Below are 23,946 nucleotides of genomic sequence, written 5' to 3' on the forward strand. Positions count from 1 at the left end.
AACCACAGAATCTTGTCCTTTACTAGGACAAAAAAGACTTACAGTTGTTATAGAAACCACATTAATGAAAATAGGGCTTGCATTTCCACTAATTTATTAATGATAAAATATTGAAATCTATAGATGGATTAAACATCACCACGAGCAGTTGATTCCACTTTTGTCTGCATTGGCAACATAATGTTCTTTGCATAGTTTAGTATTTTTTTTAATTAAAAAAAAAACATTTTGAGAATACTGATTCTTTCCAGATCATTTAGCACTAACAGTCAGTCTTTGAAACTTTAAAATTAAAATAAACAAAGTAGTGGGATGCATTTGAGCCACTGCCCTCTTTTGGAGGTGATTAAAATTGTCCAGAAAGTTGCTTCACCGATATACAATCTGTTATTGGAGACCCATAGTCAGCTCAAGTCTTCAGTATTTGCGCATTTGGAAAGAGTATCACAATTTGAGGTTAGACTGAGCCGCAGCTGCCACAATAGAAAGTCAGACTGTTGTGGTGGTATACATGAGAATATTCACCCTTTAGATGGAAAAGCTCCTGAGCTCAGGAAAAAGTAAAATTGTAAAAGCCCAACTCCAGCCTTCAACCTTCCTCAGGCAAGTCCCCTATGAAGTTAATGCAGATAGTTGTGATCAGAAGTTAGAGTCAAGCTGGTAGCACAAATTTGGCTAGTTACAGAAGTAGAAAGGTAAGCACGGAAAAGGCAGTTTCAGACGTGAGCATAGACAGTTCTCCAGGGATGAGACCAGTCAGAGCACATCACATCCCTGTCTGTGCCTCACACACAGAGGACCTTAAAAGGGGGTCCTCAGAGGGGCCCAGCTGCCTAAAACAGTGAAGTCCAAATATGCATCAAAAGGAAAAAGACAAAAGGAAGGAAGGAAATTCACTGCTTTTCAGCTATTCAGCCTGCTAGGTGCTTTCCTTTTTGAAGTGAAAGCTTTCTTGGCACTTTGCAAACTGCCTAGGAAGCTGCAGGAACACAGAAACACTCCTGCGTGGGGCGTTTCCTTTCCAACTCCCCAGGACATGGATTTTTGGTTCTCTGTCCCGTGCTTTGGGCTTTCTTTAGACTTTCCACTGGCCACCAGCTGCCTGGCGTCACTCAACGCAGCAGCCAAAACTGCCACAGTTTGCCTTCTGTGGCAGGTCGGTGGCAGCGGCGGCTGGAAATCGCCCCAGCTTTGCGGTAAACCCAAAGGGGCCCGAGGGGCAGCGGGGGCGAAGGCCTGCGGCTCCCGGAGGAGGCCGGGCCGGGGCAGGGTGGGGGCTCGCGCAATGCACTGCGCAGGCCGCAGGGCGGCGGCCGCGGCGCGGGGGCTTGTGGGACACGGCGGGGGCGCGCAGCGCCCTGGGAAGGACCACGGCGCACGGCATTGTGGGAGCGAGGCAGGCTGAAGGCACAAGGCATTGTGGGAAAGGGCAGGAGCGCTGCGGCGCAGCCCCGCCCCCCGCCGGCCCTTTCTCCCCACCCCCGGGGACCAGCCAGAGAAAGGGGGGTGTGCGCATGCGCGTCGGGGGGGGTCCGGACGGGGCGGCCCCGCCCCCGCCGCCGGAAGCGCTCCGGTTGCCGTGGCGACGGCGTCGGGGCCCGCGGCGCGGCCGAGGCGGTGCAGGCCGCGGCGGTGGAGGCCGCGGCCGCCCACTCCCCCCCTTCCCCTCGCCCCTCCATGCCGCGGAAGGCGCTGCTCTGCGTCCTGCAGCTGGAGATCCGCTCGGTGAGTGCCTGGGCCGCGGCACCCGCCGTCCTCCCGCTGCCCCCGGCCGGAGGCGAAGGCGCGGCGCGGGGCCGGTGCGCGGCCTGGCGCGGGCCCGACTTCCGGCGCCGCCCTGCGCCGCCGCCCCCGGGGGCGCCTCCCCCGCCCCTTTAGCGGGCAGCGCGGCCGGCTCTGCGGCCTGGTTGGGGTCGGTCCCGCCGGCTCGACCTCGCCAGCGTTTCCCCTTCCTGCCGTGCCTTCGCTCACAGCCTCTGGACTTACCCGCGCCTGGGGGCAGCAGCCTGTGCCTGCCCTCGCAGCTCCCGTTGTGCTGCTTGGGAAGAGCTCCCGCTGGGAAACGAGGCGTCCTGACACACAGCGGCTTGTGCGGGCCATGGGCCCCTCTGCGCCCCGTGCGGGCCCAGGGCGCTGCTGTCGGGAGGTTTTCACGTTAATCGTGTTCAGGCAGTTCGGTGTGCGCTTTGTGATGTTTTGCGTGTCTAGGACACAAAGGTGGAGTAAACTAAGACTAGGTACTTCTCAGATTTGTTGAGAATTACTTGAGAAAGGTAACGCACTGTCACTGCTTGGCTGCTCTAAAATACTCCTGTGAATTTCTGTCTGTAGATAGAGAGGTTATCACCCTAACAGTGTCTTTCTGCTATCTCAGCAGCTGGTGTTTGCATAACACAAAGGCCTTCTTAGCCCAGGAAAAGAGCATATGTGCTTTATTCCTCCATTTCTGCTCCTATGAGTCCTTCATGTGCCAGGAGATAGCACAGAAAAGGGATCCCCCGACTGTCAGGCTTCCTCAGTTGTGCAGTATCTGCTATTCAGCCTGCTCTCAAAGCCGCAAATAGCGGTAGAAAGGGATAAAGTAGGCAATCTCCAGCACTTTGATAAGTGCCCTGTTTAGAATGTGGGTCATTCAGTCATGTCCCTGCTGTACCATATAATTTCTGTCAGATAACCCTTTTGTATTTATGAGTGTATTTAATCTGTTTTTTTAATCACTTAAGATTTTTTTTCCATTGGAACCTACTTTAGCATTTCACTCCTGTGATGGTTTGAAAACTTTCCAGTCTAAAATTCCTTCTGGCTAGCTGATACCCTCCTTTTACACCTATGTCAACACTTTTCTTTCACTCGCATAATTTTTTTTTCCTCCCTAGTGTTTGCTCTCTTGATGTAGTTTTATGGGCAGCAGTTCTGTCATTCCACAGTTCATCTCTGTGAGCTAAAAGAGACCTGATTCTTTTAATCGTATGTTGTATGATATCCTCGGTAGTCTTCTGATCATCTTAGGCATGGATGCTGCTCTTCCACTTTGAATTTGCATTGATCAGGTTCAGAACTCTATTCAGCATTCCAAATGGGGTCTCACTGTTGTCTTAGATGATGTCAGGAAGAGAAATCCAAAATTCATCCTATATATCCTAGTATTAGTCTCTTCACAGCTTCACTGTGGTTATGCTGGCATGTATTAACACACTCATTTCTTCCTCCTTAGCTGGATTTGACAAGTGAGCCCTCCAGTAAAAGCTGAACTGTTGGTATTACACAGCAGGTGTATCTCATTTCTATTATCGTGGTCCCCCGAACTATTCTTTCTGTATCTTATTTTTTCCGCCTCTGATGATTTCTGAATTTTAATTGGCAAATTTCCTGAGCGCACTGACTTTTTGTGCCAAGGTCATTAAAAAATGAGATGGGTCCCAGGATAGGTAGAGAAACTTTTTTAATAGCGTCCCTCAACTTGATGCTTCCCGTTTTAGCACATTACTGATGCTGTCCTTTAGCTAGTTTTCAACCACCTAGGACTTTATTACTAATTCCCATCTTCTGCATCATAAGTAATAACTTCCCATGTGGCACCATATGATGTTACTGATGTCCAGATAAATTAGGTATTTTTTTGCTCAGAAAATAGGCTTTCAAGAAAATGTCAGGTTGTACTTGACTGATCTATTTTTAGTAAACACACACTGCTGGAGGTTTTTTTTCTAGTCATGATTTCCTCCATATTCATTATTATTCTTTACTTGCCATATTTTGCATGTTTAAAAAATTCTGATTGATGAGATTATAATTTTTCAGATCCTTTTTTACACCTGACATGGGCCCTGCATTTGTCATTCTCTAGTCAAATGGTATTATCCTTGTCTTCGTACATAGATTTTAATGATGTATGAGATCCATCAAGAGAAACTACGCTGTTTCAGAACCTGGGCTGAAGATGATGCAGCTTCACTCTGGCTCCTTGGTTTAGGCCTGACATACTGGGTAATTTCCATTTCCATACTTTCATTCAGTTGTGTGTAGGCCAGATTGGTTAATTTTGACATCCTTGTTGGTTTATAATACTCCCACTTGTATTCTCCTGTTTTCTTTATTTGTGACTAAAGTCCCAGTCACTAAAGTCTTGGATTTCTCAGAACCGACTCCTTTTGTTTTTCAGTGCTCTGCTTGTTTCTAAACCTTGTCTGAAATCCATCCACTTGTTTTGGAAGTTCTGTGCTCTTAAGTTTTCCATTGCTTAGGATACATGTTCCAGATTGGTTTTGCTCCTTTGACTTAACAAAATTCCAAGGTCTTCTCCTATCTGACTCTGTGAGCTCTTTACTTTTTATTTCACTGCTAGTTTTCTTGATTTCTGAAAGGCTGCTCTTTCAAAATTTAAAACCTTAGTTACAAGCTTTATTTTCTTTATCCTACCATTAATTTAAATTGAGTAACTTGTGATTGCTCAGACCGAGATTTTATTGTTATTTGTTTTTGAGACTAATTTTGGTGCCTACCTCTGCTGCTGGTATTAGATTGCTTATATAGCAACAGAATGAAATCACGTTATTCTTCATGTTATTGCTGCTTGGAGAATTCACAACTGTGACAGTGAAGGTAGGGAAAGCTTTAAGCCCTAAAATGAATTAATGGTATTGTGGATTACTGCCAGGTAAGGAGGCTAAAATAACATCTCTTTACATTGAGAAGATCACTTTTGTAACATTAAGTCCAAAGTGCTGTTCTTTCAGGAAGCTTGCACTCCGCAGAGGTTAATGCTGTCCATTGCCCTAGGAACAGAACTCTTCCTGTTTTGGTAATAATGGGTCATTGAAGGGATTTTTCAAGGCTTGCCTTTTTCATCGATGACGTATGCATGCTACAATTTTAGGACTGACTGTTAAAATCAAATGCTGAATGCCACGTAGAATTGGAGGTCAATAGGATTCTGTTTCTTTCCAGGAGATGAATTCTGTGATTCCTTTTTGGCCATTTGTGATGTCCCAAAATCGGTCTGCTATGTGTTTCCATCCTTCTGAGAATCTTGGCAGAGGAGTCCAGGATAATGCTATCTTAGCTGTTTATCTTCAAGAATAGTCCCCCTGGTTGGTTTTGAGATCAATTAATTGCAGCAGTGATGTTCTTCTTCCTGAGCTGATCTATAGATTACAATTTTTAAAGTGCCTGAGCAGTTTGCAGTCAGATAAAAGCTTCAGTTTATCTTCTAAGTCTTATGCAGCTCCATGAATCACAATTAAAGAACAAAAAAAAAAAAACCCACAGATATACATATTTCTCATTAATTTTTTGGAGATGGCTTAAAGTTACATGAACATTTAGTGTAACAGGCAATGAAGTGCGATGTTCATCTCCAGGTAGTACAAGTACATGCTTCCACACCTGCGTCTTGCCCTGCACATTGATTTGGAAGATCTTTGTTCCTTTTACAGGATAGCCCAGAATGAATGTCACTTAACTGTTGTTTGCATGGTTGCCTTCTGCGATGTCTTCTAACCCCTCGCTTTTCATCTCAATTAATAGGCAAATACTGGTTGCCTCCACCAAGACAAAAGGTACAAAGCCCAAATGAACAAGGATTGTAAATTCTACAAAAATGTCAAGGAGGAAATTCAGAACTAACCTAATAGGACTAGTTTCTAGTTAAGGGATCTTGCCTTATGTGGATGAAATCTGTCTCTCTTGCTTGCTGCTATTTACACTTGCAACTGTGTGAGTGTCATTCAAGCTGTTTACTGACCTACTAGTCTTTTTCAATTTGGCTATCTACTATTCTGGCACTTTTCTTCCAGATTTGAAGCCTGCGTTTACAAAGAGAGCGATTCTTCCTCCCTCCCCTCCCTCTCCTCCCTCTCCTCACTCTCCGTTTAGTAACATTATTTTTAAGCTTATACTGTAGATACACTACGTTTATCATTTCTTTTACTTACATTTTTCTGCTGTTTGTATAGCCTTGTTTTAGATCCGGTAAATATTTTTCAAGTAAAATGTTCATTTGGGAGTAGGAGACTGTAACCAAAGCACTTACTTTAATTCTTGTCAGTCTGCTCCTTTGTCTTTCTATCTGGCAATTGATAGTCTAAACACTGTTTCTCCTGCAACCTTATGTTGGAAGAGACAACCTCATATTTATTATACTGTGATAAAAAGTGAGCAGTAGAATAGAACTTAAGTGAAAAGGTGACAATTCCCTGGCTGGTTAATAGAACAAAACCATGTGACTTGGGGAAAATAACATAATTTTGGAATGATTTGTGTATGACCTTACAGTGAAAGCACAAGTGAGATGTGTGATGTTCATCAGGGCTTTAAAATCATACCAGCTTCTTATTACTCAAAGAATAAGAATTGGCCAGAGAGGGAAAGTTGAGAGGGCAGCAGCAATATCTGGTAGCCTAATGAGAAACCCTCCCTGCCTTTAGTACCATCCAAGGTAGCCAGAATTCTCAGATTAAAACTTATATGGCATGTGTCTGATAGTAAGTGAACAACACCTGCTTATTCTTTCCTTTTTACGTGTTAAAGAGGAAAGTTAATAAAATCCTATGATTTTATTTCTGGATAAACATTCCCTTTCTTGGTAGCTAGATAGAGTATAATATCCAAGCATGTGCATTTACTAACGTATTATTCTCTTTGAGTAGGCTAAGATTTGGACAGGTTTTTGTGTTGACATACTGAGTAAACTGTTTGTATAGAATCTGTTTCTTATGATTATCTCTAAGATAGTTAGTGCGTATTTTTAACTGTCCTAACCAGGGATTAGGATACCTGTTTCAGTTTTGGTTGAATACAACAGAATAATTGTACTTGCAGTAAGAACAATTTGGTCCTAGTTATTTTGAAATGTTGATTAGATTTCCTGGTCAGACTGCACAAATAGAATTGCTTTAGAAAAGAAGTATTTTCACTCTGATCTGTTATCATCTAATTCTTAGTATTCAACCATTTCTGCCTTGACCATTTCATTCTTATCCTGAAAAAAGCCATTACTTCTATAACTGAAGTTTAGTTTGTTTAATGAATGTGTTACTCTTCCAGATAACTTGCCCCGGAGTGCTGTTGAAAAACAAAGAGGAGCTCTATCTCAGTGTGTCTGTATTTGGGCAATACAAAAAAACTCTATGTGTTCCTGCAGCATTTCCACTGCTTTTTGAAGAAAAACTAGTATTTGAAAAGGTAAGATAATGTCAAGTGCTGATATGAGGCAAACAAAACCCATCCCAAACTCCACATAAACCTAGTGCAAAATTCCCCAAAGCAAGTGATCACATTGAAGATGGCAAAGTATTGTAACTCCTTCTGCTTCTCTTCAGCACAAAGGTGTGTGCCTGTATTACCCACACAGTGACTTAAGCAATATAAATGCTGAAGAATGTAATATATAATGAGACTTTTTTTTGGTCTTTGTCCTTTCTCCTATGAATGATTCTTTTTCAGTATCAGTTTTCCTAGCTTGGAAGGAACTAAATGTTGTTGTTCTTAAAATTATGGCAAGGTGAAAAACAAAGAATATTAGATTCAGGAGATTCAACTCAATTCAGCAGAAAGATAAAATAGCAGCTCAAGCCTTTTTGGTGACATCTTTCTCCCTTAGAGATACTTTTTTCAATGTTTGTCACCAGAATTCCCTGGGTCGTACTCTAGGCTTATAATTTATAGTTGTTTATCACATATTCTGAGTCCCTACTAGCTTCATTATTAGTACCATAGGGGTAATGAAACACAGTATCTTACAGACATAATCTGGCTTCTTGACTACCTATGAATAATAATACTTTACCCTTTCTAGTTCTTTACCTTTAAGCATCCCCCAGCACTTTGAAAATCAGACTGACCAAACATCAATGATGTGATGTGGGCAAGGTACAAACAGTGGTATACCTGGTATAATTCCACCAGCCACTGAAGAATTGGAAAAAAAATGTAGTTCTTTAAAGGCATATAAACATCCCACAAATGACTTGAAGTAAAAAGTGCCGAATACTGTTTTCAGTATAATTTAGGGGAAGTCCAATACAGCAGAGTCTGACTGCTTACAATAGAGCTGAACAAGCAAACAGAGAATATATGTCCTCTTACAAATGGCTTTTCAATATTTCTAGATATTTGTGTGGTACCAGAGCTCTGGTATTTTCAAACATTTGGTACCTTGAATGGCAAAGTGATCTGTAGCACCTTGCTGAGATGTTTTGCGCAGAATTAGAGAGAAGTGTCTTACCTGCTTAAGATCCGATGCGACTCTACAGAAATTCCTTCCTTAATCCCTTAATCACATGGGATTTGTATTAAAAAAAGAACAACTCCTCCCTTGCCCCCTCCCCTCCACTGAACAGTGCTCTGTACAAGGATAGTCAGTTCCATGAAAATGAAGCTTAAAGTATTACTAATATATTAAAAAATTATTATGCATCTCTCAGAATTCTAATACAATTAGCAATTTATCTTTCTCATCGAAAATTGCTCAAACAATACTTTTATCTCTATGTGTTCAATTCTTCTCAATACCTCGTAGCTTAAATTTAGAGAGGGAACCCCAAAGTGGCTAGGAAGCATATGACAAGGACTGCTAGCTTCTTATGAACTTGATTATGTACCAAATGATAATTTCAGTTTCTTTTCTTTTTCATAATGGGGATAGAACTGTTAGCAACTATCTGAAGTAAGGAATAACTGTGTAGTGGGGTTTTTTTTAGAGGCCCATTTGGAGTTTTTTGGGATTTTGGGTTTTTTTTTAATTATATTTCCATTTCTTCCATTCCTCTCCCCCAACCAGGCATTTGCTGATATAGTTGATCCTGGAGACCTTGTGGAGTTACTTGAATGTAGGTTCTGATTTTTATGTATACTATTTTGTATGCACTTAGTGCTTAATATCTTGCACGTATGGACTCTAAAGATGTTTTGAAGGATTAATGTATGTGTTTATTTTCCTATCAGGAACTTAGTCTCTGAAAATACAATGAGTTACCAATATAGCATGCTATGTATTACAAAATAAGTAGGACCATAGCATTAGTAGCTGTTCAAAATAAAAATTTTGTTGTGAGTGCAGGCAGAAGTTTCTTACTGTCTTTTGACTTCTAATAACTTTCCTCAAATATTGTTAGTTAAGAGAATGCCTCTAGAAATTTGTGCTGTATGCTTTAGAATAGAAGATAGGGAACACATGGTTTAATTAGCAAAAGTCTAACTGAATCCAAACAATTAATGGATTCCTCCATCTGACCATTTATTCAATTAATCTTTAAATAATATGAGCATAAAACTTTGATTTCTGTCAGGTTATACTTTTTCTTTAAAAAAAAAAAAAAAATGGAGTCTGCGTACTGTAAACAGTGCTGCTGCATGTGGAACATAGTGCATTGCGCTGAGCCAGTGTTGACCCTGAGCTCAAACTCCAGGAATATGCCTCCTTCATTCTGGGAGTTATCTGAAAAAACAGTAAAGCTTGCATCATCTTCTTTAAAAGCTGTTTTCAAAGGATTATTTCTATCTGATGCAAAATTTGTCAAGTTTTAAGTCAAGTTTAGTCTGTATTGTACACTGCTATTGCCAATGGGTTAGTCTGCAGTACTTATACAAGCTGTTCTTAATTTCATTTTACTATTGATGTATTGGAGATAATGTAGCTATGTATATTGCTATGAGAGTTAAATTGGTGAGTAGCTTTTCTTGTTTTTTGGTTATCAAAATTACTTCTCATGTAATTTATTTTTAACTCATGAGGAAAACTTTTTTCCTTTCTAGTTGACACAGCCACACTTGAGCTAATACAACTCGTTCCTCCAGGTATTGTATCAATCTTTTCATAAATTATGCAGTTTACTAGGTGAATTTCCAGGAGGACATTATCCATTATACTGCAATCACTTTTTCGAACACACAAATAACATGTAAAGCTCTTCAACAAATAATCTTCTGAATGTAAAATGTTAATAGATCAAGAAGATCTTATTCTTGAAAGAGAATAATAACTGAATATTGACATGTACCCTACTCAGGCTTAGGAAAATGATAGTATTTTAGAAATGAAAAATAAACTGAAGTCATCCAGTGCACACTTATTAACTGCAGCACGATGCACTTGCAGAGTGGCTGTCTGTGAAATTTCAGGTGCATAATCTTGTTCTCAGAATGACACACTTTTTTTCCTTCTATTTTAATGGTGACCACTGGGAAAACTTTTATCCTCACTATAAGTATTACAGGTCTCTTGGGATATATGAAGATAATAAATAGTGATTTGTCATACTTCTGTTATTGGTTTGTGTGATTATAAAAATCTATTTTAATGAAATTCAAGTGTTCCCATGAATAATGTAAATCTGCATTTTATTGGAAATAAAGTCAAGTTTGAAAGAAGACTCATTTGGAAACTCTAGTATTAAAAGCACTCTGTTACAGGTCCTTAGTAGTTTCAAGGAAATGATTGCTTCTCTCAGGTAACTCACCAGACTGTTTGCTTGAAGGAATGAACTGACTGCAGATTTTTGTTGTGGGAGAGTAAAAGATCTTGGGTAAGGAATTTAATTTTGGGGAGCTTGGAGATAGATGCGATACAGCCCAATGTAAGCTGACAAAATGACGGTGGTAGCCCCTCCCCCCCCCCCCCAAAAAAAAAAAAAAAAAGAATTTATAGTATACTTTTGGTTTTTTCCCCTAAAGAATATAAAAAAAGTAGCAAACCAGGATGTTGGGAGAATCTTGCATTTCTTTCTGACAGCTGTGCCAATTTTCAATTTAAGAAGCATGAATGTTCTGTAATACAGAATAATACAGTTTTTCATAAGGGGTTGGTTGCTGTTAGAAAAGCCTACTCGTTTCTTCTGTGCATGGGGAGCAGGGGAGGAGGAGGAAAGCTACTGAAGAATTGTCTTGAGAAAACCTCTCATATGTCTCTTAAAGAAGACTACATTAACTGTCCTATAAACTTTTTACAATAAAGAGTAAAATAGGCAGTGAATCCTGCACACTTCTGCAGCTGAGCAAAGTCCCATTTAACTTGGTGAGGTTATTGCACAGTGTGATATGGAGTTGTAAAGCCATGCTGTTAATTTATACAGAACAAAATTTATCTTAGTTTTAATATGATCTTGTGCATTGTGTCTGTACTCTGTGGCATTGTCTATTTTCCAATTAAAGTATATATTTCCTTTTTAGTGGGAGAAATTCTAGCTACTTATGAAGAAAATACAAGAGATTTCCTGTTCCCTGACCCTAAGCTTACTCGTGGGCACCATGGTTTAGATCGTGAGATTTTAATGAAGAAGTCCTCTTCTTTTACAGTGAGTGAATATCTGTGGATTGTATTTATGATACAGTGTGTTTCACTGGAGAAATCCCTTGAACTGCTTCAAATGAAAAGCGATTACTTCTGACAGATTTTGCCATTTCAGGTGTTGAAGGTACTAATCCAGGGCTGAACTTTGGTGAAGATAGAATCTTTTTTCAAAATGCTGTTAGAAAGTGTTTAGTGGGAAAAAGTTTTCACTTGTTTTGGAATGTAGTACTATAATATGTCTCTCTTGTATTTCAAGCCATGGTGCAATTGGTAGTTGAAAGGATGTAGTGGGAGGAGAGGGAGATACGGTATCAACTTGATGGTTTTCAACAGGTAAACCATGTAACCTCCTCCCCAGTCTCTCTTTGTAGCATTTGGTTTCAGAATGTTTTTCATACTGTTTAGGACAGTGACGGTCAGTACAACTTTATACAGTATTATTCCATCTGACCCGTAGGCCCTCCTGAGGTCCAGAATCACCACCAAAATAGTGAGTGAATGAAATTTGACATAGTGCTGTGTGGCTGATTTTGAATTCCAAAGTTTGTTTCTCAAGGTCTGTTCAGCCCATTGACACCTAAACATTAACTGTCTTTTCTACAGTTTCACAAAAGCTATGATAAATGACCACTAATTGACAGAATAAGTGGAATGAATTAACGTTAATTTTCTGGAGATATGGGCTCAAGTGTATACTAAATGAAAATGAGGGCTCAAGTATATACTAAGTGAAAATGAATTCATCTCAGACTGTCCCTTCGTAGTGTTTAAGGCAGCTGAATCTTAGGTGATAGCGGAATAACTCGGGAACGTGCTTTGAAGATGATGATGATGATATGGAAGATGTGTTCAGAGGTTTGTTTGTCTTACTGAATTGTACAAGTAGAGTGGCAGTACATTTAGATTGGGAAGATAGGGACTCAGTTGCCTTGTCTGCTATGATTGGATTTGGAAGAAGAAAAAAAAAAAAAAAGTGTGGTGGCAGGGAAAGACTGTTGAGTGAAGGTCATTGGTATCTGTCAGCTGGTATACTGTTTGCCCTATAAGGGCAACCTAGAAATTGCCCTGTCACTTGCAATTAAAAGTACTAACAAATAAAGTGACAAAGTGCATGGTTCTGCAGCACCTTAAACCATCTCTACCAAAAAAAAAAAAAAAAAAAAAAAAAAAAAAAAAAAAAAAAAAGAGAGAGAGAGAGAGAAAAGAACATTATTTTTCAGCCAGAGCAGCTCTTTGATAAGGCTTATCCTGTGAATATTGTTGCTGACATAAAGAAAGAGGGAGAGGAGATGGGACCACAATGGCCATAATTTATATGGATTTAAGCTACTGGAGCTAGGTACCCAGTCTTCAGTGACAGTACTGCATCCCTGTATCCTAATGTTCATTCCTTCCTTCCTATCATTCTGTCATTTTTTCTGGGTGCAGCCATACTATGCACTAATTCAGGGAGCATAAACGTTCAAAAATATTTTTCAGGTAAAACCATGCAAAAAGAATGATCTTAAATCCAAGCTGTTCCACAGCGCACTTCTTGATAAGGCCCCACAAAGTGGTACTCTGATTCAATAAAGGAAGAGAAATACCTTAAGAAATTCTTGATGTTGCAGATTTGCTCTCTCAAAGTGACAACTTCAACTGCGGAAGTGATGTAATGGTCAGAGGGTGAATCTGAAGGAACTTTGTTTAAATAAGCCTTTAGTTGAGGTGGGCTCCAGTTGTCTGTTAAGTTTTCATTGTTTTTGAAATGTTTTGCTATAAGCAGGCTGTCAATTGTGTCAGTCTGGTATTAGACAAGAACCACTAAGCTGAAACTTGCTATATTGATTACACAAATGCTTCATACACTTCCTTTATTTTTGAATGGCCTCTGTGTTTAGAAAAGTTAATTTAACAAGTATGATACCTGTTCTTGTGTTACTTTCATATTACTTATGGTATAGGTACCTTTCTAGTGCTGAGAAAGAAAACAGATAATTAAATAGGAATAAATAAGGAGATGTTAGCGAAATATTTTCAAATTTTTTGTAAATTCAGAGTAAGGAATCTTTGCAGAAGCAAAACCACTGTAGAAGCTTTTTTGTTGGACTGAGTTCTTTAATACAAAAATATGTGTATTTTATAATAATGAAAAGGTACCATACTTTGTGGACAGTGAGATGTTGAGTAGAGTCATTTGGATGCGTACCTGGATGATGACACTGTAGTAGCTTTAAAATATCAACTGATGGAAGATAGAAATGTGCTTCGGTATCCTCAGGAAAGCTGTAACTGAAGTCCATTTCTACCCTGGAATGGGGCCTACAGAAACATCTGCTGCTCTTTTCTATCTTAGAAAGGCAGAAGAGTTTGTAGAGAATTTTGGCATGCTATCTCTATTTTGAGGAATAGTGTAGAAGCTGTTTTTCATGGGGTTGGAAAAAAGCTCTGAGAACTTGTGGCTCCTCCCTTTGGTTGTCAGATAGGATAGCCATGAGAGGATTTTCGCTGTACCTCCACAGTAAATATGGTCTCGAATGATTCCATCTTGTAGTGTTCCCTAAGCTTCATTGACAAATATTTCCTGCAAGCTTTGTCAGCAGCAAGCACTGTATTTAAATGCTAAACAAAAGGGAAGGTGTTAAACAAGATTTTGAGAACCAAAATTACTTGCATGTTTTCTATGGCAGTCTAGCTGTATTCTTCCAACAAAAAAAGTTATTTATAGCTAGCTGAGATGTTGAGTTTTCAACTGACAGCTGTGCTACAGTGGCATTTTGATTCCCAATAAAATTGTCTTTTATTAAAAAAATAAAGGTAGCAACAGCAAGGTTACGGTTGTGGAGTTCAGATAGGCAGCGACAAGCAGTGTCTGATTAGCAGTGTTAATCTGCCAGTTGGAAGGAATCCCAAGTTGAGAGGATCAGAACTCCTCCAGAAATCTGGCACTTGGCTGATAATGTCTCTGGCTAAATGTCTTATGAGGCTTACAAACACAATATGCATACGAGACATGCCTCGAGTTATCTCTCCTGGTCCAGTGTGGCCCAGCTGAGGCTTTTGCTGGCTTGTCTGTATTTCTGTGCAACCCTTGCCTTTCAGCATATGTTTAAACCTTGACTAGTAGTGACTTCTTACAGATACTCTTATCTCCATTCACCACCTTCATGCAGTATTTGCGTGTTTCTTAAAAACAGTTTTCTCTTTAGTTCCACTGTCTTTCATTAGCATACCAATAGAAGACCTTCGATTGTACACGCACTTACTTTTAATAATACTATGGGCTTCTCCTCCTCATGTTCCTTACAGTTAAAAGCGCATATTAAACTTGCTATCTAACTTGGGATCTTCTAAACATGAACTGCCTTTACAGTTTTACTATAATCAAATTAATATTATGTCCATTTCACATCTTTTTAATGACTGATACAGAAGGACAAGCAAGTCTGCTTAGGGCTGCAGGCACCACTGTGTCAGTGGCAGAGGAGTAGATTCCAAACACTTTCTGACTGGAGGATCACTTATGAATGTATTTGGGGTTATACAAAATTTAAATCTTTATGTAATACTATATTGAATATCTTTCAGCAATCCTCAGTTTGGGAACTGCTGAAAAAAGAATAACACCTCTGATGTTGGGCTGTAAGTTACTTCTGATATATCCGTTCCTATGAATGCAAGTGCCATCCCATATTTCCTCTTCACAAGGCATTTCTCTGAAGGAACTGTGGTTTTATGTGGTTTTTAGCTACAAAATTCTAACACTTCTGTAATCATTCTCAGCCTCTTTAAGAGGAATAAGTGCTCCACTGTTACTTTTTATAGATTTACTAATTTGGATGTGTTCCTTTTTAAACTGTTGATGGCACTTGGTAATTCATTGGTAATAAAAATGAATTGATTAAAGACTGTCAGCTTTAAAATCTCTTATATGCCATAGCTTGACTTGATTGAATCCTAGACTCTGTTAATTAGCATGACTGAGCTTTCTTGGCATTTTTGTCATTTCATACATTTTCATATATTTCCATGCTCTAACCTGGGACTGGATCATATATCCTCATGGGAAATCAGTGTGTGTTTAGGCAGGTGGTAGAGAATTTGGTTCAGCAGTAGCTTTTGTAGATAAAGTGCCTCCTAATTCTTCAGACTGAGGGGTCAGGTCACAAAAGGAAAAAGCTACTTTTCCATTCTCAGTGATTTTGTACGTTCAGGCGCACAAATGCGCATGCACATGGATACTCAGGGACATGCAACAAACTGTCTGTGTGTGGAAGGAAGAGGGTAGAAAGTAACCTAGGGACACTTGGTTCCTACTTTGCTTCTGGAGAGCTATATAAGATGCACATACAGATGATCTCCATTCATTCACATAAAACATAATCTTTAGTTTTTATATGCATTTTTGAATGTTTTGGGAAACAGTGCCTGTGTGTCATATCTTGGTCCATTTCCCCCAAGTAGATTTTGTATACAATGGCCAAATCTAGCCAAATTTGAGAAGAATCATAGAATGGTAAGGTTGGAAGGGACCTCTGGAGATCTAGTTCAACCCTCAGCATAGCCCATATGGGGATTGAACCCGCGACCTTGGCGTTGGCAGCACCACACCCTAACCAACTGAGCTACAAGAAGTAAAGGTCTCAAACATGCTATGCTTCTAGAAATGTCCTAAAAATTGTCAGCAGTAAAATTGGACAAGTCAACGCAAACTATTATGCATATAAAGATGTAGGGACTTACTGGCTGATTAGCACCTGTGTTGATTGGCCAGCAGGCCTGGTTGGACTCCACTGGCTCCAAATCAGAGTAGTGCTACTCTTTGCCAGCCAAGGAGTAAGAGGGAGTTGAGAGTGAGTGGGATGTGGTTAGAGAGCATGGGAGGCAATCCACAGAAATCAGACTTTGCTCTAATAATTACGGAAGAAAGTGTGGGATTTTATTTTTTTCGTTTTTGTATTACAAGCAAATGGTTATTTGCAGTCTAAGTGACTAACTTTCCAAATGTTTTTACAAAAAAAAAGGTTGCACAATTGAAATTATTTAAAGTTTGTAAAGTTAACATTAATAAAACTTCTACAGCATGATTGCAAATTTGTTGATGCTGTATAACATAGCATGAAAAAACGTGAAGTGTTTTTGACAAAGAAATGTATTGAAATAAGTCAGACCTTAATTGTTGTATGAAAGCAATATAATCATCTGTAATTGAATTGTCAGAAATGCAAATGTTAGCATCTTGACATTTACCATTGCTGTTCTGTCTTTTCTAATTATCTTTATTAAAGGCTGAAATTAACAAAGGAAATGGCTTAAAATTAGGAATGGTTTGTTACATTAGGTGACATTTATTTCTTTGATACCCTTTATCTTGAGTTGGAGCTTGATGTTCAATTATTGCCTCTCTTCTAGGGAATTGCACCAAAATTGAGATTTTCTACAAGCTCCCTTATTACAGAAAGTCTGTTAAGCTCGGGAAGGAGTCACATACAGGTTAGCATAATTTAATTGTTTGCAGTTTAATTTCTAGATTTAATATTGATAGCCCTGGTTCCAATTTTTGCATGTGCTACTCACTTCAAACTTTTCTCATTCTTTTGTTGTGGTTAAAGCAGTTTTCATGGGTGCTTGACAACTTGATTAAATTTTTAATCAAGTATGAGTAAAGAGTGGGCTTGCTGCATGACAGTAAATGTTGAGAGTTCCTTGAATCTGAAACAATTATCAGCTGCTATGTCCTGTGGTCAGCTGAAGTGTCAATCCCTAGTGTGTTTGTAGATAGGAAGATGCTGTCTCACCATTTCTTATGGATACTTACGATGAGACAATGAAAGCTGGGTGAAGTCAGAGAAGATACATTATCACAAACAAACCAATTAATACAATTGTTTTCCATAATAATATCAGTAACAGTAATGGAAATGAAGATTTCTGTTGAAAAGACTCACTGGTATTAAACTGGAAATGCTGCTCTTGCAACAAGCAAAGCTAAAGGCTGAAGCTGAAGAGACTTGAAGAAGAAAACCCTGATGTGTTGATTTGTTTGGTAGCTGTCACATAAAGTCACTCTAAGATTATTAGAAAATGGTGATGACCAGTAGCAGTGCAGCATCATTAAAATGGGATGGTCATCAGGCAGGAATGCCTGCAAAGAGAACTGGATGAATTGGACCTATTTGTGATGTTGCAAGTTAGTTCACTTGGAAGAGTCTTTCAAATTTAGCAAAAGAAATATATGGAGTTGCTTAAGTGAAGAATAACAAAATCAGTAAAAATTAGCATTGTCCAAAAACTAGCTTCATTAAAGGTGACTTCAGAACTTGGTTTAAAATAAAATGTCTCTAAAAAATATTTAATACGTTACAAACAGTGCATCAAATTTAGCATGTGTTGCTGCAAAGATGTAGTCTTGTGATTGATGGAAGCTGGCAGAAGCACAGGCTACTTCTTGTGAAAGCGAAATTAATCTTGAAGAGAATTTGGTCAGTTTTCAGCTGATGCAGGTACAGGCGTGAGAAGGATAGTGACATGAACAAGCAGTCTCCATAATGCAGATACAAATTCAGTTCATGGAAACAAAACACAAAACAGCAGCCTCTTTCATTGCTAGATGTAGAGGGAAAGGCAAGAAGGCAAGCTGGAAATTTTTTAATTGATTTTACTCCTGTGTTCTCTTGAACCCAAGCAGTGCATGCAACATTCACAATTCAGAGTAATGTCAGCTTCCTCAAGCCTGAAAAAGAGTTTCTGAGGGGAAGAAAATGTATTGCTATTTATTTTTTGACCTTCTACAACTCGGGAATTTGGGCCAAATTTGACCAAAAAGCCTAATTAATCATACTGTGATATTCAAAGTTAAAACATACTACTGACTGAGTGTTCTGATAAGTGTTGTATAATCTAGAGTGTCTTGACCTATAAAGCTTGAAGAGTAATTGAATGTTCATTTAATGTGAGGACTTACAAAGGAATGATAATGTATTTCAAACGAAGCTTTAGCATCAAAAAAAGTTTCCCAGAATTTTAAATTGGTCATAAAAGTTACTAATTTTTTTTGAAGAAAGGTTAGTCCTAGTTCATAGGTGGATTTTGCTGGTGGGAAGGTAGTGAGGTGGTTTTTCCCCCCACATTTCTTTATTCTACTGTACATGATTATTTAAAAATATTATCATTTCAGAGAAAAGTATTTGGGGCAATAATGGTGTGATTGTACACGTTTTTGCCTGCCAAATCCGTATCTTGGATGTCAAGTGCCAGTTGTATGAATCAAGCTATTTGCCTTTTTATTCTCACAAGTTTTTGCATCATTTAGGGGGATCTTTAGAAGATATTCTTTAAAGTTTTTTACTAATCAGCTTCTTGATCATAATTTTTTAAAGAACTAGTAAATTCATTATCATCCAAGAAAATACACATTTCAGAGAAGGTAATTACACTTGTCAATTTTTGTCAACTCTAACCAAATGTAATTTAAACTACTAAATAGGCTATTTTAATTTGTTTATTTTATTTAAAGGGAAAGAACTCTAAAAAAAAATCTTAAAAAAAAAAAAAAAGTACAGATGGAAGAAAAAATACTTTGAACTGTGTATGGCCAGTCCATGTATTTTAGATAAGGTTTGTGTTAAGTGAATTTGTGACAAAATTCAGTTTAATTTTTTGCGGTCTTTGTACATGAGCTGTGTGAGCAAGCTAATTAGCCAAGTATCCATCATTTAACCTTAACATCTAACATTTAGCAGTATGTATTTTAACCTCCTTTTGGTTTTAGACAAAACTACAAAAACATTGTTTTTTTCAAATTGCTGCTTGATTATAGCTTTGTGAGGAGAACTTGCAGCTGACATGCATCTATTTCTGTTAAAATTATTTGTTCACTGTTTGCATTATTGTCAGTGATCTTTGTTCTGCCTGCTGTCAAACCAGATAATATCTCTTTTCACTTTAGGATAATTTGAATCCAGCACATCACTCAACCCCAAATGGAAAATTGCAAACAAGGTTACTAAAGAAAAACACTCTTTCACCTGAGAAAAACAGGCATAGCTTAGCAACAAAGAACTACGAGCTGCCTACAATAGCTTCTAAATCACGTTCTCCATCTCCGTACACAAAAAGACGAATGTGTGAGCTATCAGAAGAAGCCAGACAACGATTGGCCCATTTAAACCTTGGACCTTTTGAATTCAGAAGAGAAACTGATAAACCTCCATTTGTAGTTAGACGTGTATGTATTCTCTACAAAGTGCTTCCAGCTTAAGCTAAGAACATTGTTTTTTCACTAAATATTACTGCAAACATTCATTCACTTCTTAGTTCAGATGAATGATTTTTCTCTCCTTAACAGTCTGCCACATAGGGTTTTAAATGTGGAACTGACTAAAATAAAAATCCTTTTTTCAGCATTAGTAACAGACAAAGATCGAGTTCTCTGGTTAAATTCCTGAGGCCCCATTTCTTTTCATCTAGTGTACTAGACAGGATAATAGGTGTATGAATTCAGATTGGAAGTAATTGATATTAGTATTAAAAGTGCCTGAATAAGACTTTAAAAAAATATCTAGTCAAATTATGAAAACTTACACTGCCTCTCTTTCAACTTTTGTTATACTGGCATTCTGTGATCTTTGCTAAAAGCTGCATCTCTTATGCTTTGACTCAGGATTTATAAACATCCTGAATTTAGCACCTACATAAGGACTTGTTGCTAACCCTATGCGAACAATTGTTCTGGAATTAGGGACTTACTTAAAGTAAGTGTATTTAAATGCTTTACTACTTAAAAACCAAATTGCCCAGCCTCTTGGAAGATCATGTTCTCATATATGTTTATGTTCTCTCTTAACATTTATTATGATTGCACTAAGTCTCTATTTTAAGAATCCTACCTTGAATGTAGGGGAAGAGATGGAGTTGTTTTGTCTATTTGCTATGACATTATGATTTCTCCACAACTTTGGACAGTTATTACAGCCACTGAGATAATTTAGCATTTAATTAATTTGGTGTTCAAATTATTTTATTTTTATTGTTTATGTACAAATGAATTAGTAATGTCTTGTCAAATTCTAGAATTCTCTTCCAAGTTCTCTTCTGCTGCTAGGTACCTTTTAGAAATTCAAATTAGTCTTAATAAGCCATTAATCATTCATCAACCAACAGTTTATCTCTCTCTCTCAGATAGTTTTTCTTTTAACTCTTATTAATCAATTCTTCTTTTTTGATCTATAGGTGAAGTTCACAGTTTAATTACTGCATCCTTAAACATTGATTATTGATTATGATTGTTTGATTATATTTGTACAGAAAGGAATAAACTTGTATCTTAACATACCATACCCCAAATGTCATGGCTTTTTCTAGATTGGAGAATGTTCTTTTTAGTACGTCTTTACTGCTAAGGTTTGTTTTGGCCTGGAGATTTTGTATTACATTAAGATAATGTAGATAAAAGATAAAGATAAAGAATGTTACTTTTTTGATTAGGAAGAGCAGCACTTGGTGAGATCCTAACTGGAGTAAATATGTGCGATACCTAGAACTGTTCAAAAAATTACAGACATTAAAGATGAAGGAGAAATTATCATAGAATCATAGAATCAGTAAGGTTGGAAGGGACCTCTGGAGATCATCTAGTCCAACCTCCCTGCTCAGCAGGATCACCTAAAGCATGTTAGACAGGGTTGCATCCAGGCAGGCCTTGAAGATCTCCAGAGAAGGAGATTCCACAACTCAACCTCTCTGGGCAACCTGGTCCAGTGCTCTGTCACTCTCGCAGGGAAGACATTCCCCCTCACAGTTCAGGGAGAACTTCCTGTGCTTCGGTTTCTGCCCACTGCCTCTTGCCCTGTCACACGGGACAACTGAAAAGAGTTTGTCCCCATCCCCTTGATGCTCTCCCTTCAGGTACTTGTAGACATTGATAAGATCCCCCCTCAGTCTTCTCTTCCTCAGGCTGAAGAGGCCCAGCTCTCGCAGCTGTTCCCCATAGGGCAGATGCTCCAGCCCTCTGATCATCTTTGTAGCCCTACGCTGGACTCTCTCCAGTAGCTCTATGTCTTTCTTGTCCTGGGGAGCCCAGAACTGGACACAGTACTCGAGATGAGGCCTCACCAGGGCTGAGTAGAGAGGTAAGATCATCTCCCTCCACCTGCTGGCAACACTCTTCCTAATGCAGCCCAGGATACCATTGGCCTTCTTGGCCACAAGGGCACATTGCTGACTCATGGACAATTTTTCATCCACCAGCACTCCCAGGTCCTTCTCTGCAGAGCTGCTCTCCAGCAGGTCAGCCCCCAGCCTGTACTGGTGCCTCAGGTTATTTTTCCCTAGGTGTAGGACTCTGCACTTGCCCTTGTTGAACCTCAGGAGGTTCCTCTCCACCCAGCTCTCCAGCCTGTCCAGGTCTCTCTGAATGGCAGCACAGCCCTCAGGTGTGTCAGCCACTCCTCCCAGCTTGGTATCAGCGGCAGACTTGCTGAGGAGGCACTCTGTCCCCTCATCCAGGTCATTGATGACGAAGTTGAACAGGATGGGACCCAGTACTGAGCCCTGGGGGACGCCACTAACCACAGGCTCCAACTAGACTCCACCCCACTGATGACGACCCTCTGAGTTCTGCCTTTCAGCCAGTTCTCAATCCACCTCACTGTCCACTCGTCTAACCTACACTTCCTGAGCTTATCTAGGAGGATGTTATGGGAGACAGTGTCAAAAGCCTTGGTGAAGCAGGATTTCCCCTTGGTGAATCCATGCTGGCTACTCCTGATCACCTTCTTTTGCTCCATATGTCTGGAGATGACATCCAGAATGAGCTGTTCCATCCCCTTTCCAGGGATGGAGGTGGGGCTGACCGGCCTATAGTTGCTTGGGTCCTCCTTCTTGCCCTTTTTGAAGACTGGAGTGACATTGGCTTTCTTCCAGTCCTCAGGCACCTCTCCAGTTCTCCATGACTTATCTGCATTTCTTTTTTCTCTTAACAATAGGACATTCAGAATTTTCTAGACCTTTCTAGCAGTATTTTTATTGAAGCATAGAAAAGCTAGTGTGAACATAACATATGAACCAAATGTTGTGATAATAGTTTTAGATAGTATTTAAATAAGAATAAATTATTTTAGAAAGGAGATAATCTTATAGGGGTGTTCTTACATAGGAAAACAGGGATAAAAAATGTATAGAAATTCAGAAGGGTAATACAGAGTGTTTTAAAAACGTTTTTGCTTCAGGTTGAACAACCAAGTCCTGGTATTGAACTTCACACCTGGTGTCCCCCTCGAGAAAGTACAGTGGAAGCCTGGTCTAAGGTAAATCATGGTTAGTATTTTCTACTATATTTTCCTTTAATACTTTTATTTTCTGCAGTAATTTAGTGGAGATGTTTTGAGAAACCATGCATAATGGCAAAAAAAGCTATCCTTTAATCCTAGGAATAGCGAGAATGTTGAGTAACCAACCCCACTGTTGCAAAATGTGGTTGTTGAGATTTCTTTACCTCATGAGACTCAGAACCTACTTCTGCATGATATTCAAGTAGGAGCAGAAGATACTGAAGTCCAGCCAGGTGCCCTGTTTTTGGTTTACCTGTTTTCATGAGTTGCATAGTGGAGCAAATCTGCACCTTGATTTGTAGATGTATTGGTCAGGTTTAGAGTTTGTTCAGAATTGATCATTTTGAAGGTTTTTTCCAGGGCTTTGCTGTTTCAAAATAGTTTCAAAATTATTTCAGTAGTACTTGTGAGTAGTCGATCAGTGACTTATTATTAGTGAGCATTCAGAATGTACTTGCATATCCACTTGAATGTTCATTGGTATCAGTAAGTGAGGGTGTTATAAGAGATGTGGCATCCCAAATTTAAGGAAGTACCATAAAACTTGATTTTATTTAATATATCTAGCAATATGAGGATTTTAATGAGTTTTACCAGTATTTTTTGTTACATGTGCTCTGCCTTACTACCATTGGGCCTCTTCATATTTATAAATAGCTATATAGCAAATCATTATGAATTATTTATTTTACATTTGCTCTTTAAATGCTACATCTAGTTCTATTACAGAGTTTCACATTCCTTTTGGAGTCATATATATGAATCTGTAGTATCTGGATCTGTTATCACCTGATACTGTTAGGTACTTACGAAATAAGATGGTAGTCTCTGACCAATACTTAGGACACTGAAAACTACCTTACTGCTCATATCCAGAGGATTCACCAGTCACTTGTCTGTGTCTTGAGGCTTAACTGTAACTTCTGAAAAACATAGATTTTTAGGATCAGAGATCTTACTACTGGCAGTGCAGCTGGGTCCTTTTTTGCTTTTATGCAAGTAGGTAATAGAGAGGTGTCTTTATATTGCCATACAGCATAAAAGTACCTATTTTATCTTGGGTCATAGGAGGGAGGATGTTCAGTGCAGACTGATATAAACTATCAAGAAGCCAGACATGATGTACTGTCAGTCACCTAACAGTGAGGTATATTTTGACATGGGTGAAGTGTCTTAAACCAGTATGGACCTAATAGTTTCTCCATTGGCTTCATACTCATGTTTGTGGGACAGTGGTGACAGAGGGAATGAAGAGGTGATAGCAGGAGGGAGAGGGAGTAGTAGGGAAATATGTTCAGAAAAGATTAGTAAGGTAGCCTGATGTAAATGAGAGTTTTAAGGATTGGTATA

At 39.0% G+C, this 23,946-nt stretch overlaps 1 protein-coding gene across 1 annotated transcript in view; it reads left to right on the forward strand.

Annotated features, from left to right (window-relative positions):
- Positions 1 to 1,578: 1,578 nt before the first annotated feature.
- SPATA6 (spermatogenesis associated 6) overlaps positions 1,579 to 23,946 on the forward strand; it is a 42,312-nt gene continuing 19,944 nt past the window's right edge. Inside the window, exons 1-8 of the mRNA XM_062581237.1 lie at positions 1,579 to 1,725; positions 7,045 to 7,182; positions 8,780 to 8,828; positions 9,754 to 9,795; positions 11,167 to 11,291; positions 16,679 to 16,759; positions 19,215 to 19,493; positions 22,495 to 22,582. Coding sequence (XP_062437221.1) covers positions 1,678 to 1,725; positions 7,045 to 7,182; positions 8,780 to 8,828; positions 9,754 to 9,795; positions 11,167 to 11,291; positions 16,679 to 16,759; positions 19,215 to 19,493; positions 22,495 to 22,582 — 850 coding nt within the window. The 5' untranslated portion in view covers positions 1,579 to 1,677. The remainder of the gene's footprint in view (positions 1,726 to 7,044; positions 7,183 to 8,779; positions 8,829 to 9,753; positions 9,796 to 11,166; positions 11,292 to 16,678; positions 16,760 to 19,214; positions 19,494 to 22,494; positions 22,583 to 23,946) is intronic.

The sequence above is a fragment of the Rhea pennata genome, chromosome 8 (genome assembly GCF_028389875.1).
Source record: "Rhea pennata isolate bPtePen1 chromosome 8, bPtePen1.pri, whole genome shotgun sequence".
NCBI lineage: Eukaryota > Metazoa > Chordata > Aves > Rheiformes > Rheidae > Rhea > Rhea pennata.